Genomic DNA, 21,014 nt, shown 5'->3' with positions numbered 1-21,014 from the left:
GCCCCAGGAGGGGGCGGGCCTTGGCCGCTCGCTCTCTCCTTCTCCGCACCGCTGCGCTTGCGCGCTGGGGACAACCGTTGCGAGGTGTCCGAGCCTGAGGCAGAACGGTCCTCCGCTGACACCTTCCCTTTCGGTCCTGAGGTTCCCGGCCTGGTGGCTCCAGGACGTTCCGGTCGCATGGCAGAGTGCTGCGGACGACGCCTATGAAGTCCTTAGTCTTTCTAGTTGCGTTGTTGCTATGGTCTTCGTCCGTGCCGGCTTATCCGAGTGAGTGACCGGCCTGAGGAGGCAGCGGACCGGGGACACCCTGGGGGAACCTCCCGAGCTCCGCGACCTCGAAGCCTGGCCCTTCTCCCTGGTCCCACATGCCTCCCTCCCCCACTGTCCAGGGTCCTGGCCTCGACGCTGAGGAGTGTCCCTCTCCTCTCCTGGTCAGGGATCGCAGCGACTCAGGCGGCGGGGCCCAGATGAGACGGGAGGCGCCTGCGGGCCGTGGGCGCGGGTGGAATCCCCTCACCTGCCTCTGCCTCTCTGCCCACCCGGTCCTTCCCAGCCATTGGGGGTGTGACCGTGCAGGGGTCGGGTGGCTGCTGCCAGCCGGCCACGTCGCCAAGTGGCTGACCAGCTAGGAATGATTTTTACATTTTTAAATGTAAATATGAAATGTACTCCTTCATGACGTGTGGAAAAGCATGACGTACACATTTCATTTTTCGTGAATAAAGTTTTATTGGAACACAACCACGCTCATTCCTTTAGGTATTGCCCATGGCTGCTTTCCCACGTTAGAAGGGCGGGGTTAAGTGGTTGCCACGCAGTCTGGCCTGCAAAGCCTGAAGTTTTTACTATCTGGCCCTGTGCAGAAAAAGGTTGGCCCGTACGGTAAAACTTGGAGAGCATGTAGATTGTGGGTCGCGCTCTGGGACACTCACCTGAGGATGCGCTCCCAGAGAGCATGCTTGCGCACACGGCATTCAAAACCTTAGTTAAGCAGGATTATAACAAGACTTGCCAAGGAACAATTTTTGTCCCTCCCCGAAAGCTGAAAACCAATAAGGTCAAATTCAGGGGTGATAAGACTTTACTATATTAACAATATCATGTGGATACCTTGAGGCGCTTAGTATTTAAGTCAGGTAGGTGAGGCTTGCCCATTTAGTCTAACTGTAGTTGATTGTAGCATTTAGTAATGTTGCAGTTTGGTTTCACTTAATAAACACAATTTAACAGGTGTGAAAAAAGTACTATCGTGCATGCTGATTATGCAAATCTGTATTTCAGAATTGCTAAACGATCCTAGTTAAAAATCAAATTTAAAAACTGAAAATACAACACAATCTAAATTATGAATAGTAGTGGGAAAAGTTCTAGATGAAGTGTTCTAGGTAACTAAAGTTAGCTCTTTAAATACTAGCACTTATGATTTGTAGCTGTTTTTAATAAAAAGTTTTGTAACATTTTTCTTCCTTGACATAAAGGACCAGAACATAATGAGGATGCTACTGTCTTTTGGTGTCTGATGATCATTATTACTAACACCAGTTATTGTATTTTGGTAGTTGTAGATCAGCAAGTCACAAGTGACTAACATATATGGAGACTTGAAGTGACTTTAACACTGTCACACAGTACACTCTGGGACGGTTGGGTAGGAGTCCCTGGGCACCCACTTAACTCAGTGCAGTCTCTTACCTAACACCATAATTTCCCCCTCTCCTCATTCCCCCTTCCTCCCCTCTCCCTCACACTTCCCTCCCTTTTTTTTCCCTGAGTCAGGGTCTCACTCTCTGGCCCAGACTAAAGTGTAGTGGCCGAATCTCGGCTCACCGCAACCTCTGCCTCCCAGGCTCAAGGGATTCTCTCGCCTCAGCCTCCTGAATAACTGGGATTACAGGCACACGCCACTACCGCCTGGCTAATTTTTGTATTTCTAGTAGGGACGGGGTTTCACCGTGTTGTCCAGGCTGTTCTTGAGCTCCTGACCTCAAATGATCCATCCGCCTCGGCCTCCCAAGTGCTGGGATTACAGGCTTGAGCCACTGTGCCTGGCCAGCCTGTTCTCTTTCTTTGCCCCCTGTTCGCTAATCTTTCTTGGGAAGAAAGAAAAGGGTTGTAGAAAATGAAAAGGCACTTCCCAGAAAAAAGAGTAATTTTGTGTTGAATATATAGATGTTACAAGGAAACTATATACAGGTTGTAATCATAGAAGATGTCTTGGAATATGTAATTACCTCTCTTCTACAGAAGTGGATTAAGGAATATATAGAGCAGGCAGTGGTACATGGCTGCTTTCTCTGTGTGTCTCCCTACTTTTTCTCTAATTTTAATTTTGCTTTTAAAGTAAGTATACCAAAATAAATATATCATTGAGCTTGATGTAAATCAGCTATGCATTCTTTTATATGGCCACTATTCAAACAATTGTTTGCGAGATGCAAAAGATAAGGCACATAGGTTTTTATAATCAAAAGTGGAGCTTTAACACTTTTTTCTAAACTACTAGACAGTTTTGAGGTTATATTACACAAACATCACGGGTGTATTAAGTAATTGCATTTATTGAAAACCTCAGTACTTCTTGTATCTGCCTATACCTTTCTAACAGGCCCAATCCAAGTTTAGCTAGTATTTGTTTAATCTAAATTCAGTTAGACGTAAATGCAGCTTGGGTATACAGAAGTGGGCACTCCTTTACATACGCGCACACACATCCTGATGGTGCTGGATAAACAGCATTTTACTGTATAAATTTTTATACATTCAGTTTCCTGTACCTGATTTTTCTATAGTTTTAAATACCTTCCCTTTTTTCAATTTTTAAATGGGAAAGTATTTAATGTATTCCCTCTATAATGTATTTACACTGTGCAACTTACTTTACTTCTTAATGACAATTCTTTTTACTTTAAAAAAAATGCACAGGTGGGGCGCGGTGGCTTACTCCTGTAATCCCAGCACTTTGGGAGGCTGAGGCAGGCAGATCACCTGAGCCCAGAAATTTAAGACCAGCCTGGGCAACATGGCAAAACCCTGTCTTTACAAAAAATACAAAAATTAGTCAGATGTAGTGGGGTACGCCTGTAGTCCCAGCTATTCAGGAGGCTGAGGTGGGAGGATCACCTGAACCCAGGAGGTAGAGGTTGCAGTGAGCTGAGATGGCACCACTGTATTCCAGCCTGGCTGACAGAGCGAGACCTTGTCTCAAAAAAAAAAAAAGCACAGTAACTTTCAAAGTAATGTTAATGTAATAGTTACATATTTAAATAATAACTACTATTAAAATTATATAATTTGCCTTTTATAATTTTAAGTCATCAAATATTCATGGGTTGGGAGTGCAAACTAATTAAAATTAAAGTGTATTAATATTAATATATGTTAATATTTTAACACAAAATTTGCATATTTATAAATAAAATTAAATATTAATTTTGGGGTATCTCCCAAATAAATTATTTCCTTTAGATCATCTCTTGGCATAGACTAGGAAAAATAGGGTTAGTCTAGGATTATAAAAGCTCTTATTTCTACATTGTTATTATAAGAAGGCTCAATATGTCAGTCTTTGGCTTCTGTCATTGTCTTCAGGAAGAATTTTGTCCTAATGAACCACACACGGTAAGAGAATCTACCAGCAACAATTGTTTGAATCTATTACGAAATAAATTAAAAGGAAAAGAATATTTCTTTTATTTCAAATACATTGTAAAGGTAAAGTTCACTGGGATCTGGTGCTGCAAGTTCACTTAGTGCCCAAGGCTATAGCATTTAGAAGGGTCTCTTAAACCTGTGAATAAACTGTCATGACACACTTTGTTAATGTTTGAGATAATGAGGAGCATGTCATCTAATAGGCAAGTGTCAAGAGAGTAGTCTGTGGGGGAGTAGCGTGAAGTTTCATTAGCCTGTCCACTGACGTTTTATGGGGAAAAAAGTCTTGCCTTTCTGTTCTTTTGATCCTATTATCCCTTAAATGGATATACTTTAATCTCTTGATAATATATGTGAAATTAAACTTAAGCAACAATTTTTTCATATCCAAATAAAATACTAGTTATTTGAAAAGAAAATATTTTCTTTTTGTTTTTTGAGACGGAGTCTCGCTCTGTCGCCCAGCCTGGAGTGCAGTGGCACGATCTTGGTTCACTGCAAGCTCCGCCTCCTGGGTTCACGCCATTCTCCTGCCTCAGCCTCCTGAGTAGCTGGGACTACAGGGGCATGCCACGACCCCCGGCTAATTATTTTTTGTATTTTTAGTAGAGACAGGGTTTCACCGTGTTAGCCAGCATGATCTCGATCTCCTGACCTCGTGATCCGCCTGCTTGGGCCTCCCAAAGTGCTGGGATTACAGGCATGAGCCACTGCGCCCGGCCTTTTTTTTTTTTTTAGTATCACTATATATTTGAAGCATTTTAAAAACACACAATTTATTTAACCTAAGCATAGTTTTTTCTGAGGCTCAAATATTCATACCGCGACCATTTGGAGCCACTGTAAGCTGTCTTCTCTTGTTCTTTTGATAGGATCCCGTATATTTTTAAAGACTTCTTGTTTTCTGACGTTAACTGATTGTTCCAAGCCCCCTTTGTGCCTTTCCCACTCTGTGTCTTTCTCACTCTGAATGGAATTAACTGTCTTTCCAAGGGGATGGAGAACATGGTATGAGAGACCAAAGTGCCTGCGATATATACTAGACTACTGCAGTGGGAAAATATTGTTATTTTTGTCATTTTAGTGAACAGAACTAGAAGAGAGAGATTTAAAGTCATGAGTTTGTTTTGGTTCCAATTATAACATTACTCATAGGATGCATCTTGATTTTTAACTCTTTATCCACACTAGAATTGTAACATCATTTAATGAGGCTATTTTGGTTGTCTATTGTGGCGTAAAAGACTGCTCCCCCAAATTTATCATTTTTCATGATTCTTTGGGTTCACTAGACTCAGCTGGGCAGCTCCGCTTCACATGGTATAGCTGAGGTCACTCACGCAGCTGCATTCAGCTGGAAATTCAAATGGATAGGAACATCCAAGATGGCGTCTCATCCTCCAGGGTCTTTACATGAGTTGTCATCTTTCAGTACTCTAGCCCAAGTTTCTTTACACCATGGCAGCTTGCTTCCGAGAAGGAGATTTATAAACCCCAACATGGATGCTCTTACTAAGCCTATACTGTATCAGACTTGCTAATGTCCTGTAGGCCAAGACAAGTCACATCTGGCAAGCCCATATCCAGTGTGAGAAGACACTACCCGAGAACATGAATACCAGGAAGTGCAAAGCCATGAAGTTACATTTCTTTAACTGGAACACTTAATTAATATGAACATAATTACTTGTTTATTTACCTGTCAGCAAAAATTAAGATTTGCATAATAAATTATAGGAAAATTGCTGGATGAATAAGATTTAATATTTCCTTTTATGACCATTCCTTGAGTAGACCTCAGTAATTAAGCACAATTATTACTACTTTGAGTTGGAAATATAGTACTTCAGCTCAGTTCGTTTTAAAATTTTAACCTTCATAAAAGTTCATTTTAGGCCGGGCGCGGTGGCTCAAGCCTGTAATCCCAGCACTTTGGGAGGCCGAGACGGGCGGATCACGAGGTCAGGAGATCAAGACCATCCTGGCTAACACGGTGAAACCCCGTCTCTACTAAAAATACAAAAAAAACTAGCCGGGCGAGGTGGCAGGCGCCTGTAGTCCCAGCTACTCGGGAGGCTGAGGCAGGAGAATGGCGTAAACCCGGGAGGCGGAGCTTGCAGTGAGCTGAGATCTGGCCACTGCACTCCAGTCCGGGCGACAGAGCCAGACTCCGCCTCAAAACAAAACAAAACAAAACAAAATAAAACAAAACAACAACAACAAAAAGTTCATTTTACTTTGAAGGTGTTGGATGTTTTAACTGGTAGTTCTTGCATAATGACAGCTTTCAGTTATTAATTCTTACTTTAGTACCTAACTGCTGCAGAATAAGGGAAATTTATTCTTTATGAGTCCACTTCATGTCATGTATAGAAAATACAAGCAATTTGTTCTCCAAAGTTATGGACATTCAGCCAGAGTGTGTGGACCATCTGTAAGTGATGGATGCTTGGGTATGTGTTTAAGTTTTATATACGTGAGTTTTTTTATGAATAAAGTTATTCTGTTTTCACTATATCATTGTAATAAAAATCCTAGTTATATTCAAATCTTTAACAAAATGAGCATCCATAATTCTTGGTTAAATTTTGGGTGCAATCAGCAGTTGCTATATCAAGGTTACTGGCCAAGGGTAAAGGAGAAATGTATGTGTATCTACACAATGGAATACTATTTGGCCATAAAAATGAATGAAGTACTGATACAAGCTACAACATGGATGATCTTGAAGACATTATGCTAAGCATAAGAAGCCACTCACAAAAGGATACATATCATATGAATCTATTTATATGAAATGTCTAGCATAGTCAAATGCGTAGGTACAGAAAGTAGATTAGTGGTTGTCCAGGGCCTGGAGGATAGGGGATATGGGAAACGGGTTTTATTGTGGGGTGACAAAACTGCTTTAAACTTAGATTGTGGTGGTGATTGCACCACTCTGTGAACATACTGAAAACGATTGAATTGCATACTTTAAGATAAATAAAAGGTAAATTATGGAGGTATTTTAATATTAAGATTGTGATTTACTTATATTAAAATTATGTCAATGAGGTGTTTCTTTTGAGGTTGATAAAATTCAATGAAAGGTAATCAGTAGGACTTAAGTTTTGTGATCTAAACTTATATTAGGCTATTTAGTAAGGGGCAGTTACAAGAAGTATGGGGGTTCCCTGAGAACTGGAGCTATTTCACCATGATGTTTATTTTATGATGTTATTTTATATAAACTTCACACTCAGAAATTTAGAAAGACGCAGTAAGCTGTGTCTTTTATTATAAAAAACTGCCTACTTTGCCTAAAATAAAAGAACATTCTTATTACTCATTTAAAATTTTCTCTTTAATAATTATTAGACAATTAGCCAGAAACTGCTCCCCACACAATAGTTTTTAGACTAGCAGATTTATTTTTAAACATAACATGAAGTCTAGTTTTCTTCCTCTGTCTTCTTCTGTAGAAATGTTTTACCTGTGATTATTTTCTTAAGATAAATTACTAGAGGTGCAATTAATTTACATGCCTTTCAACATTCTGTTCATTCATTCAGTTATTCATTTAACAAATACTTTTTAACTGTCTAGTATGGTTCTAGGCACTGGGTAAAACAGAGTGTATAATGAACAAATCAGATGTGTCACAGCTCTCAAAGAGCTTACTAACAGTTAACAAACATTAAACAAACAAATACAGTTAGAACTGTCTAAATTCTATAAACAAAAGATCAGTATGCTAGAGAGAGACTAAAGAAGGATCCAGGAATCAAAAGGGGAGTAAGGATGGAACTTATTTTTTTTTTTCTTTATTTCTTCTAAACAAACAAACAAACAAAACAGGATCCATGTGCAGAACGTGCAGTTTGTTACATAGGTATACGTGTGCCATGGTGGTTTGCTGCATCTACTGGCCCATCCTCAAAGTTCCCTCCCCTCACCCCCACCCACCAACAGGCCATGGTGTGTGTTCTCCAGGGGCTGGGGGATAGGGGATATGGGAAATGGGTTTTATTGTTCCCTCTCTGTGTAGGATGGAACTTATTTTACTAAGGAAGTAACATATACACATGCCAATCCTAGGTTTTATCATTTAAAAATATTTGCCTACTTGACTGGCAAAACAAAAATTGTTTTTAATTTGCATATCTTTTATGAAAAATGAGTTTTAGCAAGTTTTCATGCAAATTGGCTTTTGTGTTATTCTCTTCCTCCTTTAATTGATCATTCTATGAAAAGGAAATATATTTCACATGTATTGTTACTGAATGAAGTTTTAAATTTTTATTTATTTACCTATTATTTTATTTTATTTTTTTGAAACAGAGTTTCATCCTTGTCCCCCAGGCTGGAGTGCAATGGTGCAACCTTGGCTTACTGCAACCTCCACCTCCTGGGTTCAAGCGATTCTCCTGTCTCAGCCTCGAGAGCAGCTGGGACTACAGGCGCGTGTCACCATGCCCAGTTAATTTTTGTATTTTTAGTAGAGACAGGGTTTCACCATGTTGGCCAGGCTGGTCTTGAACTCCTGACCTCAGGTGACCCACCCACTCCCATCTCCCAAAGTGCTGAGATTACAGGCGTGGGCTACCAAGCCTAGCCTGAAGTTTTATATTTCATTGCTCATTTTAAATTATGATTTTATTATTTTCCTCATAATAAACTCAAAAGTAATTAACTTGCCTTTTATTTCTGTGTGAACTGGATTTACTTTTTTGTAAGTCATTGACTGTCAGTTACTCATACTTTGTAGTAAGAAAACACTGTGGATTATTTTCAGTATTACTAGATACATCTTAATATGTGAAAGGAATGCGTTTTGGTCCATTTGATGATAGAACAAAATTTGGTCATATTTAAGTTAATATAATTTTAATATTTACATGTAGTTTAAAATATTTTGGTCCAGTTGACAGCACAATTTCGGATATTGTATTTATTTATTTGATTTTATTTAATGTTCACATGTATTTTAAAACATAGTAGTATCCCTGCAGAATAATTTTATCACAATACTAATACAGCTTTGCCAGCATCCTTGTATCATTTCTTTATGACAACATTGTGTAGTTGTTACAAGCACCTGCTCTGAAGTAAGGTAACCTGTGTTCAAATCCCATCCTTACTTATAAGTTGAATATAATCTTAAGCAAATTGCTTATCCTTTCTAAGTATCTTCCTTTTCTTCTTTGACAAAGTACTTCTCACATTCAAAGTTCTGGGTATAGTGCCTGGTACATAGTGATCATTCAATCAGTGGAAGGGAAGCTATTAGGATCTTTTTTTTTTTTTTTTGATACAGAGTCTCGCTCTGTCGCCCAGGCTGGAGCGCAGTGGCACGATCTCGGCTCACTGCAAGCTCTGCCTCCCGGGTTCACGCCATTCTCCTGCCTCAGCCTTCCATGTAGCTGAGACTACAGGCGCCCGCCACCGCACCCAGCTAATTTTTTGTATTTTTGGTAGAGACGGGGTTTCACTGTGTTAGCCAGGATGGTCTCAATCTCCTGACCTCGTGATTCACCCGTCTCGGCCTCCCCAAAGTGCTGGGATTACAGGCGTGAGCCACCGTGCCCGGCCTGCTATTTGGATCTTTTAAGTCATTATCTTCCATTTCCCCTTTGGATTTCCTACCACTTTTGTTCCTACAGTTATTTAGTACCATTTTGTTTACCTTTTTTTTTTTTTTTTTTTGAGGCGGAGTCTCGCTTTGTCGCCCGGACTGGAGTGCAGTGGCCGGATCTCAGCTCACTGCAAGCTCCACCTCCCGGGTTTACGCCATTCTCCTGCCTCAGCCTCCCAAGTAGCTGGGACTACAGGCGCCCGCCACCTCGCCCGGCTAGTTTTTGTATTTTTAGTAGAGACGGGGTTTCACCATGCTAGCCAGGATGGTCTCGATCTCCTGACCTCGTGATCCGCCCGTCTCGGCCTCCCAAAGTGCTGGGATTATAGGCTTGAGCCACCCCGCCCGGCCCATTTTGTTTACCTTCTTATCATGTCTGTTGTGTGACAGGTCTTCCTGTACTATTTCAAGAAGAGAAGTGCAGGCAACCTCAGGCTCACCTTCAGGCCCCATGTATGAGATTCCAGCAAAATCTCAAGCCTGCTTAGCAGTTAGCCATCCTGCTTATAAGAGGCACTGGAGAGCAGCATCATGGTTTCCCAAGCTGGAGATTCTTACCTGAGCCAGAGCCATGTTCTAGGACATTGCCATGTTTGCTTGACTCACTTACTAGTAAAACTAGATGGGATATTATAAAGTATACCAGTGTAGACTATGAATCTCCAAGTATAATAACACAACTTCTAGCAGGATTGTCTGTTCTTTGTAAGAATTTGAATTTTGTTCAGCTTTCTAGTACCTCCTGAAGAATGGAGAAAAACAGGTTTTCACAGTGGCCACGGCCATCTGTAGGGACAGTTGAGGCTCCACTATCTTACTACCTTGACTGCAAACATTTTTATAAAGATCAAATTGATTTGCAAGAGCAGACCTGATTAGTAGATCTGACAAGGTCAACATGAAATAGGGAGATGTTTTAGGGGACAAAAGCAGGAGGTAGAAGGTGTGTGGAGAGAGGATGGATTTAACAGTAGAAAAGTATGGAGCCAAGGGTACATGAAGAACAGAGGAAAATTGAGATAGGAGGTAGGGCACTCTGTTGCTAGGCAGCCAAGAACATGCTTTTGGGTGTTGCCTGAGTAACAATAGAAGGGGATAATAAATATTTCAGTTTGTTAAGAAATCAGCTAGTAGTATCTCCTTTTCCTGTCCTTTTGCACTCTAACTCACCTAATATCCACCTGGGTATCTTATTTACTACTTTGAGAAGAGGCAAGCTAAATGGTTTGAAAAGCAAGTGTTTAGCAGACTGTAATCTAATGGCAATGTCTTTTTAAAAGTGTTGAAACTTTTGTTGGTTGTACATTTTAGATTTGCTTATTATAGTTTCTTACAATTAAAATATTTTTCAGATTTTAAAAAACATTTTATTATGGAAACATTTAAATACGTACACAAGTACAAAGAATTACATAATCTCCACATATTTGTAATAGCTTCAGTTATTACTATTGTTAGCACTTCAATAGTTTTTGGGGAACAGGTGGTTTTTGGTTACATGGGTAAGTTCTTTAGTGGTGATTTCTAGCTTTAGTTATTATTAATTCATGATCAATCCTATTTCATTGATAGCTCTGCCCACATTCCTTTTCTTCTCACTTCCCTGGACACCCTCCCCAATTTCTTGGGCTTGGATTATGTAGAAGCAAATTCTAGACATCATATAATTTTATCGGCATATACTAAAGCACTGAAATATAAGGACTTTACAAAACACAAAACAATGTAATTTTTTACTTATAAAAATAATTCCTTAATATTATCAAATATCTGGTTAGTGTTTTCTGATTGTCTTTCTCTTTTTCCAGTTTGATGAATCGGAGTTCAAGTAAGATTTATACATGTAACTTATTGATATACCTGTTAATTCTCTTTTAATCTATAGTTCTTCCTCTGTCTCTGTTTTTTCCCTTGCAATTTAATTGTTGAAGAAACTAGGTCACACATCCTTTAGTTTCTCACAGTCTAGGTTTTGCTGATTACACCCCCATGGTGTAGTTTAATATCTCCCTTATTGTCCTATATATTTTCTGTATATTGTTAGTTATATCTAGGGAGACCTACTGGATTCAGATTTGACTTTTTTGGGTTTTTTTTGCAAGACTACTTTATAGGTGGTGTTGTGTTCTTCCATCAGGAAACACATAATGTCTGATTTTGTACCTTTTTAGATATACATAGTCATAGAAAATTATTGCAAAATTATCATATTTTAATTATAAATGACTTCTTTAATTATTAGCTGGAATCATTTATAAATTGAAACCTTTCTTCCTTTTGAGCTACTTTTCCATATTCATTTGGGTCTATTTCTATATTTTCTGTTCTGCTCCATTCATCTGTTCATGGCCAATGCTATGCTATTTTTCATAATAGAGGCTTTACAATATGTTTAAATATTTGATTTTAATATCTGATAGGGCTAGGCTTTGTTTTCCTGGCTGTTCTTATTTGTTTTTCCAAATAAACTTTATAATAAATTTTTCTAACTCCAGAAAAAAATTAATGACATTTTTGGAAACATATTAAATGTATAAATTAAAAGAGAGGATATGACATCTAAGCATCTTTACGATGTTGAATCTTCTCATCTGAGAACATGGTATAGCTTTCTATTTGTTGATATTTATGTCTTTCAAAAGATTTTATTATATTCCTGTATTAGTTTGCTGTAGCTCCTATAACAAATTACCACAAACTTGATGGTTTAAAACAGCAAAAATTTATTCTCACAGTTCTAGAGGCCAGAAGTCTGGAATCCATTTCCCTGAGCCAAAACCAAGGTATAGTCTGGGCCATGCTCCCTCTGGAAGCTCAATGAAAAAATATGCTCCTTGCTTCTTCTAGTTTCTGGTGGCTGCCTACATTCCTTGACTTGTGGCCACATCAGTCTAATCTCTGCCTCTTCCTCCACATTACCTCTTCCTCTTCTGGGTGTGTGTCAAATCTCTCTGTGTCTCTCTCTTATGAGAACATTTGTGATTCGATTTAGAGTCCACCCAGGTAATCCAGAATAATTGCCCCATGTCAAGAAACTTAATTTAACCACATCTGCAAAGACCCTTCTTTCTTAAGGTAATATTTACAGGTTCTAGGGTGATATCTTTGAATATTCATTATTTAGCCTACTATAACTCTTCATAATTATTTTGGCATGTTTTTAATATTTTATGATTATATATATATATATAAAATCCCAGGCTGGAGTGTAGTGGAAAGATCATGGCTCACTGCAGCCTCAGCCTCCCTAGGCTCAAGCAATCCTTTCACCTCAGCCTTCTCACTAGCTGGGACTACAGGCGTGTGCCACCATGCCCAGCTAATTCTTGTACTTTTATAGAGTTGGGGTTTTACCATGTTTTCCAGGCTGGTCTCGAACCCCTGGGCTCAAGCCATCCACCTGCCTCGGCCTCTCAAAGTGCTGGGATTACAGGTGTGAATCAATGCACACAGCCAATATTTTGTTTCATTTTTCTGTTATGTAAGCAACATTTTATTTCTCATATCTTCTAAGCAGTTTATATTTATATATTCATTTTGGTATATTGATTTTTATGACTTGCTATTTATGAAATTCTCTTACTAATCGTAGTAGCTTTTCAATGGATTCTTTTGTGTTGTCTGTATTTATAATCCTATCATCTGTATATAAACAGTTTTACCTCTTTCTTTCCAATTCTCATGTCTCCAATTATTTTCACTTGTCTAATTGCATTGACTAGTATTGCCAACATGATGTTAAATATTAATAGAAATGAAGATATTAGGTATTCTTATCTTGTTCCTGTCTTTAGCGGAAAAGCTTTTACTGTTTCCCACTAAATAAGATACAAAGTATATTTTAATGTTCCTTTTACGGAACATGTTTTTCTATATAATGTTAAGGGAAATTTATATTTAAAATGAGAAATGTAAGCAGTTACCTTTATAAAGAATAGTATCTTATGAGTGCTCTGTAGCTTTGAAAGTGTTTTAAAATATCTAATTTATTTGGTTCTGTGAGATAAAAAGGCAAGTGTAGTATCTTAGCTTTATAGTTAAGTGAATATCCAGATAAGTTAAATAATGACCTAAGGTAATGCTGCTATAAATTGGTAGAGCCAGGACCAGGATCAAATATTTTATTTTCACTGCACAAGGCATATTCATTTTACCCAATATTTTCCTTCATGAAGACTCTGATTCGGGACAATGCATTTTATAAATATGAGTTTACATAAATAAGTTATTTTCCTTTTAAAAATGTGATTTGTATACAATTTTTGTTTGCCATTAAAAAATAAAGAAGAAAAAATACCTGAAACTTAAAAAAATAAATGTGACTTATAATGGTTTACTATATTAAATGATTGGTGTGTGTGTGTGTGTGTGTGTGTATGTGTGTGTGTGTGTTTAGGGAGTAAAACATTATAGTTAAAGTCTAAAGTCTCCTCTACTGACCAAATTGAGTCCCACTACCTCTCCTCAGATGCAACTGCCCATATGAGTGTAGTATATTATCATTCCAGTCCATTAAAAAAAATCTGCAGTTCACAGACAAAATATATGATGCTATGTGAGTGATTTTTAAAAAGTATTATAAGGACAGCATCGAACTCTATGTTCTATACTTTCTTTTTCACTTGTCATCATCACATGGATCTTAGGAGTATACAAGGCTTTTCTAAGCATTACATAAAATGCAGAATTTACTTTTAGAGTCAAGACCTCTAGACGTGTGGTATCTTTCCACTAACCACATTGGCTTACTAAACTGTTCTCATTAAGAATTTTTTAAAATTTAGAAATATGCCTTCAATTTTGATTAAACGTCTATCTGGTCTTTCTAAGTTGTAACAGAATAAAGAAGAGAGGAGAAACATGTAAATACAAGGCAGTTTTTGAGTATTTTGTACTTACCAAAAAGCTAAATAAAAGTGCCTCCTGAACAGAAAGTTTATTACTTTATTCAACCTGCAGGGGGATGGTTCAGGTAGGAGTAATGCATTAGTGTTTAGTAAAAAGTGATTTACTTCCCTGAATTAAATCAATTTGTATACTTGAAAATGGCAAACCTTAAAATTGCACATAGTGAAAAATCACAGCACTTAAAATTAAAATAACCTGATTCAGGAGTAGTTGAACAGAATTCCAGAATATCTTAATATCTTACTATCTTTTCTATTCTCCACGTTGGAAATGAGAGGCTTTACTGCTCAGATGCTGCAAAATAGGAGTATAAATAGAACTACCTTTTTTGGCTTATCAAAATATTTTATTTTAAGAGACCCCCCAAAAAAGGACCCTCCAAAAAAAGATGCCCCAACAATGCTCTTGGTTTTTTTTTTTTTTTATCTTTTCTGTATTTTTTTTTTAAATCAACTAAAACAATTTGATGCTTAAAATAAAAAGACTCCATGATTCAGGAGTAGTTGAACAGAATTCCAGAATATCTTAATATCTTATTTTCTTTTCTGTTCTCCACGTTGGAAATGAGAGGCTTTACTGCTCAGATGCTGCAAAATAGGAGTATAAATAGAACTACCTTTGTTTTTTTTTGCTTATTAAAATATTTTATTTTAGGAGACCCCTCAAAAAAAGACCCTCCACATTAGATAGACGCCCCAACAGTACCCTTGGGCTTTTTTTGTCTTTTCTGTATTTTTTCCTTTTTAAGTCAACTAAAACAATTTGATACTTAAAATAAAAGACAGGAAATATTTCCTGAGTAGACTTTAGTTAAGAATATATATATATTTTTGATCCAGGGGCGGGTAAGGAGAAGTAGGGTGCCGCCAGCTGTTCATGAAGTAGAACTACCATTTTGTTGTTAAGAGTGAAATGTTGATGATTTAGACCAGGAATTGACAAACTTTTTCTGTAAAGAGTCATACAGTATTTCCAGCTTTGCAGGTTATGTGGTCTCTTACAATTACTCTAGTGTTGCAGGCAAAAGCACCTGTAGATAATACATAAACAAATGGGCAAGACTCACTGGGTGCCAATAAAACGTTACTTAATAAAGGAGTTGAGTGGATATGAGTCACAGACTATAGTTAGATCTTTGAATGAAAATCTTTGATGAAAATATTGCATTTTCATCATACAGATACACTAGATGTAAATAACCACGAGCATAGAAAATAGTAAAATAATTAGAAAGTGATGAGTTTGGGATATTTATTGCCTTTGCTTTTAATATAATTTATTTGATTGTAATGTAGATAAGTTTTATTTTATTTTATTTTATTTTTTTTTTGAGACAGAGTTTCGCTCTTGTTTCCCAGGCTGGACTGCAGTGATGCGATCTCGGCTCACTGCAACTTCCGCCTACCAGTTTCAAGTGATTCTTCTGCCTCAGCCTCCCAGTAGCTGGGACTACAGGCACGTGCCACCACGCCCAGATGATTTTTTTGTATTTTTTAGTAGAGACAGGGTTTCACTATGTTGGCCAAGATGGTCTCAATCTCTTGACCTCATGATCCACCCGCCTCGGCCTCCCAAAGTGCTGGGATTACAAGCGTGAGCCACCACGCCCGGCTAAGTTAATTTTTAAATAATGTCTGTGTTTAACATCTGGCTCACAAAATTCATAAAAATTTAGCAATGGGCTCTAGTGAACCAGTATAAGCCTACTCCAGCATACCACTGTGTTAGAGGACATAATCAAGATTTTTGGTTTAATAAGTTGCCTGTTGAATCATAAGTTATATGGGAGAATAAAAGCAAAAATCCTAAGTTATATGGGAGAATACAAGCAAAAATATAGAGAGAATGGTGTTAATATGCAACTTTTGCACTAATCTTGCTCACCTATTTTAATAAGAACCTGAAGAAATAATTTTGTTTATTTAAGTGAAAGGTGACTCTGCGTCAAAGGTGCTTTGCATATTGGTTCTTTATTTCAATTTTTAAGTGATAGCATATGAAATAAATTTTGGTCAGTAGATTTTGTCAATGTGTTATATATAATAATAAATGTTACTTATTATTTGTTTGATTTTTTTTCCCTTAAGGCATAACTGTGTCACCTGATGAAGAACAAAACTTGAATCATTATATACAAGTTTTAGAGAACCTAGTACTAAGCGTTCCCCCTAGGGAGCCAGGTCGTGAGAAAAAATCTAACTCTCCAAAACATGTTTATTCTATAGCATCGAAGGGATCAAAATTTAAGGAGCTAATTACACATGGAGACACATCAACTGAGAATGATGTTTTAACCAATCCTATCAGTGAAGAAACTACAACTTTCCCTACAGGAGACTTCACACCGGAAATAGGAAAGAAAAAACACACGGAAAGTACCCCATTCTGGTCGATCAAACCAAACAATGTTTCCATTGTTTTACATGCAGAAGAACCTTATATTGAAAAGGAAGAGCCAGAGCCAGAGCCGGAGCCAACTGCAAGACAAACTGAGGCACCAAGAATGTTGCCAGTTGTTACTGAATCATCTACAAGTCCATATGTCACCTCATACAAGTCACCTGTCACTACCTCAGATAGGAGCACTGGCATTGAGATCTCTACAGAATCAGAAGATGTTCCTCAGCTCTCAGGTGAAACTGCAATAGAAAAATCCGAAGAACTAACATTTGGAAAGCACCCAGAGAGTTGGAATCATGATGACATTTTGAAAAAAATTTTAGATATTAATTCACAAGTGCAACAGGCACTTCTTAGTGACACCAGCAACCCAGCATATAGAGAAGATATTGAAGCCTCTAAAGATCACCTAAAACGAAGCCTTGCTCTAGCAGCAGCAGCAGAACATAAATTAAAAACAATGTATAAGTCCCAGTTATTGTCACCAGGGCAAAGAAGTAATAAAATTGATGATATTGAAACTGTTATTAACATGCTGTGTAATTCTAGATCTAAACTCTATGAATATTTAGATATTAAATATGTTCCACCAGAGATGAGAGAAGAAGCTGCTACAGTATTCAATACATTAAAAAATATGTGTAGATCAAGGAGAGTCACAACCTTATTAAAAGTTTATTAAACAATAATATAAAAATTTTAAACCTACTTGATATTCCATGACAAAGTTGATTTAAGCAAACTGCATTTTTTCACAGGAGAAATAAGCATATTCGTAATTTCAAAAGTTGTATAAAAATATTTTCTATTGTAGTTCAAATGTGCCAACATCTTTATGTGTCATGTGTTATGAACAATTTTCATATGAACTAAAAACCTAATTTAAAATAAAATTTTGGTTCAGGAGTTTGTAGTTTTTTCTCATTAATTTTAAATGTTGTGAAGATCTTTACAATGTTTAAGCTTTGGTTTTGCTGGAATATATTAGTTAAATTCATACATTTTATGAGTTAAGAGACTGTGTGCGTGCTCTCTCTATAGCTAGTTTTAAATAAAATAATTATATATACGTAAAGTGTAAAATTTTGGGGCATATGGTCTTTATTATTCTTTCAGATAATCTGAGTTTTCTTTTTTACTTTTTTTTTTTTTTGAGACAGAGTCTCACTGTCACGCAGGCTTGAGTGCAGTGGTGCAATCTTGGCTCACTGCAACCTCTGCCTCCCGGGTTCGAGTGATTGGCTGCCTCAAGTCTCCTGAGTAGCTGGGATTACAGGCGCCCATGATCACGCCCAGCTGATTTTTATATTTTTAGTAGAGACGGGGTTTCAACATGTTGGCCAGGCTGGTCTCAAACTCCTGACCTCAGGTGATCCACCTGCCTCGGGCTCCCAAAGTGCTGGGATTACAGGCATGAGCCAGTGCGCCTAGGGAGTTTTCTGTCTGAATAGCCTAACTTGGGGCTTGTATCCGCACTTTTATTTGGATATAGGTGTGCCTCCTTTGAAATGTAGATAATATTTTAAGAAACATCTCTATTCTTCTGTCATTAAGTACTTTTGGAGTATCACTGAGGGACGGTAACCTGGCTATGTAATGAAGTCATTCTCATTTCCTCTCTTTGTGTACATACACATTGAAGATTTTCAAATCTTTTGTCAGAGAGTATGACTGACACCATTAAGGTTAACTGTATAATATTATAATAATGGCTCAGGTAATTCTGTTTATGACTTGACCAGTATTATATTCAAATACATTTATTTATTTGTTCATCAAGACATTCATTTATAGTTTGATAAAGATTTATTGACCTTTTACTATGTGCAGGACACAATAGATGCTAGACTTTGGGGATACAAAAATAAGACCTACTTTCTTTTCTCTTTGAGATTATATTATAGCAGGAAAGACAGATGCTAAACAAATAATTTCAAAAATTTTTAAAATTTCAGTTGTGTCAAGTTGTTGTGAAGGTGTGAGGTATTTGACCTCACTTAGACCAAGAATAATGGGAAAGCTACCCCGAGAAAGTCACCATTAAGGTGTAGTCTGAAAGATTAGGGTGTGTGTAAAGACAAAGTGAACATTTTAGGCAGAGGGAACAGCAGGTACGAATGCTTTGAGTTAAAAATAAGGATGAGAAGTTCAGGAAGTACCTGGAGTATAGAAAGGCAGGAAAGAGCATCACAAGATGTATCTGGTGACATATACACCAGGTCAGAATGGATCCTGCAGCACCTTTGGTGCGTTATTGAATGTTTTAGCCTTTACCCTATGATTAATGAGAAGCCATTAGTGGATTTTAAGCAAAAAGGACTGGTATCATCAAATTTCTGTCAAAACAACAACAACAACAAAACCCACTTGTTACAGTTTTGGAAGGGGGCAAACGTAGAAGTGCACTGTGCACAGGCCAAATGTTGCTTGGAGTAGGTGAAAAGAATTGGCAATTAAGAAGGAGAATCAGGCCGGGCGCAGTGGCTCACGCCTGTAATCCCAGCACTTTGGGAGGCCACGGTGGGCAGATCACCTGAGGTCAGGAATTCAAGACCAGCCTGGCCAACGTGGTAAAACCCCATCTCTACTAAAAATACAAAACTTAGCTGGGCGTGGGGGTGGGCGTCTGTAATCCCAGCTACTCGGGAGGCTGAGGCAGGAGAATTACTTGAACCTGGGAGGTGGAGGCCGCAGTGAGCTGAATTGCAGTGAGCTGAGATTGCACCACTGAACTCCAGCCTGGGCGACAGAGCAAGATTCCACCTTGGAAAAAAAAAAAAAAAAAGAGAGAGGGAGAATCAACATGATTTGGTGATTGAATGGATATGGAGACTGTGCTAATAGCAGGGACCAAAAATAATTCCCACAATTAGCTGTGTTGTAAAAAGGATTATATAGGCTTTGTTTAATTAAAATACTTTTTTACTGTTATTTATAAAATAATTTTACTTTGGAAAATTTCAAAAATTTGCAAAAGTAAAGAATAATATAATCCATGTACATGTCAACCTTAAAAAGAAAAAACCTCATCGAGACAAGCTCTCTAAAAACAAAAGATTTTAATTGGGAATAAAAAAGGGTTGCAATTTAGGGTACACAAGCCATGAAAATCATAAGCACACACATGAGGAAAATCAGGACAAAGAGGAGTTTTTAAAGACAGAAGTCCACACAAACTGCTTTGAAACAAAGTTCACTGCAGGATATAGCCCTTGATAGACATCTGTCCTGGTCAGATCATCTTATCTGAAATGCTGAAGGCCAAGGAAATTCCTGAGAATAAGCTCTGATTACAGGGTACAAGCAAGATGTACAGATATTTCAAGAATGTAAGTAGGAGGATTTTTTCTTTATTACCTCCCCAACTTACATTTTTGATTAGCGCTTTGACATAAGTGACTCCACTTCGTTATTATTCACTTCCACATACCCATCATCTAGTCTCAACAATCATCTAAAGACTAATCTTCTTTCATCTATATCCCTACCCCCTTCCTCCTTCCTATTTTATGCTGAATTAAATCACAGATACTTTATCATTTCATCAGTAAAAATATAACAATGTGAAGCTCTGTAAGTTTTGTTTTGTTTTTTTCTTTAAACACAGCCACAGTATCACACATAAAAGTTTAATGATTTCTGGCTGGGCACAGTGGCTCACTCCAGTAATCCCAGCACTTTGGGAGGCCAAGGCAGGAGGATCACTTGTAGTCAGGAATTTGAGACCAGCCTGGCCAACATGGTGAAACCCTGTCTCTACTAAAAATACAAAACAGCTGGGTGTGGTGGTGCATGCCTGTCATCCCAGCCACTCAGGAGGCTGAGGCAGGAGAATCACTTGGACCCAGGAGACAGGTTGCAGTGAGCTGAGATTGTGTCACTGTGCTCCAGCCTGGGCAACAGAGGGAGACTCCATCTCAAAAAAAAAAAAAAAAAAAGTTTAATGATTTTTAACATCATCAAATATCTAGTCAATGCTCAAATTCCCAATTGTGAAATAATTTTCAAATTTTAGAGTTTCTATGAATCAAGATCAAATAAAGTTCAGACATTAAAATTGGTTGATTTGACTAATAAGTCTCTTTTAATCTAAAGTTTTCCTTTCTACCTCTTTTTTTCCCCTTTAGGTTTATTTACTGAAGAAATTGGTCATTTGTTCTATAGTTTTGCACAATATGGAGTTTGCTAATTGCATCCCCATAGTGCCATTTAGCATGTTCTCCTATCCTCTGTCTTTTCTGTAAATTCGTATTTGGATCTAGAGAGGCTTCCTCAAACTGAGGTTTTTCTTTTTCTTTCTCTTTCTTCTTCTTTTTTTTTTTTTTTTTTTTGGCAAGATGGTGTTTTATTCTTCCATATTGTTGGGTCTCTTTTTGTATTTTTAGCAGACTTTGATGGTCATTGCCTAGATAGATTAATTGATCAGGTGATACAAAGT

The 21,014-nt window shown here is 37.7% G+C and overlaps 1 protein-coding gene across 2 annotated transcripts; it reads left to right on the top strand.

Moving 5' to 3' along the window:
• On the top strand, positions 1-17,482 carry SPESP1 (sperm equatorial segment protein 1). 2 transcript variants are annotated; one of them, XM_033189599.1, is made up of 2 exons: positions 1-267; positions 16,402-17,482. In XM_033189599.1, the coding sequence occupies exons 1-2, from the start codon at positions 204-206 to the stop codon at positions 17,256-17,258; spliced, it is 921 nt and encodes a 306-aa protein (XP_033045490.1). In that variant the 5' UTR covers positions 1-203; the 3' UTR covers positions 17,259-17,482. The 2 variants fall into 2 exon arrangements, with proteins under 2 accessions (XP_033045490.1, XP_033045489.1); XM_033189598.1 differs by having other exon boundaries at positions 4-267; positions 16,264-17,482.
• Positions 17,483-21,014: the final 3,532 nt, after the last annotated feature.

This window comes from Trachypithecus francoisi, unplaced genomic scaffold (assembly GCF_009764315.1).
Source record: "Trachypithecus francoisi isolate TF-2019V2 unplaced genomic scaffold, Tfra_2.0 Lachesis_group3, whole genome shotgun sequence".
NCBI classification, from domain to species: Eukaryota; Metazoa; Chordata; class Mammalia; order Primates; family Cercopithecidae; genus Trachypithecus; species Trachypithecus francoisi.
The sequence above is the reverse complement of the archived record's forward strand: the minus strand, read 5'-3'. Positions and strand labels throughout refer to the sequence as shown.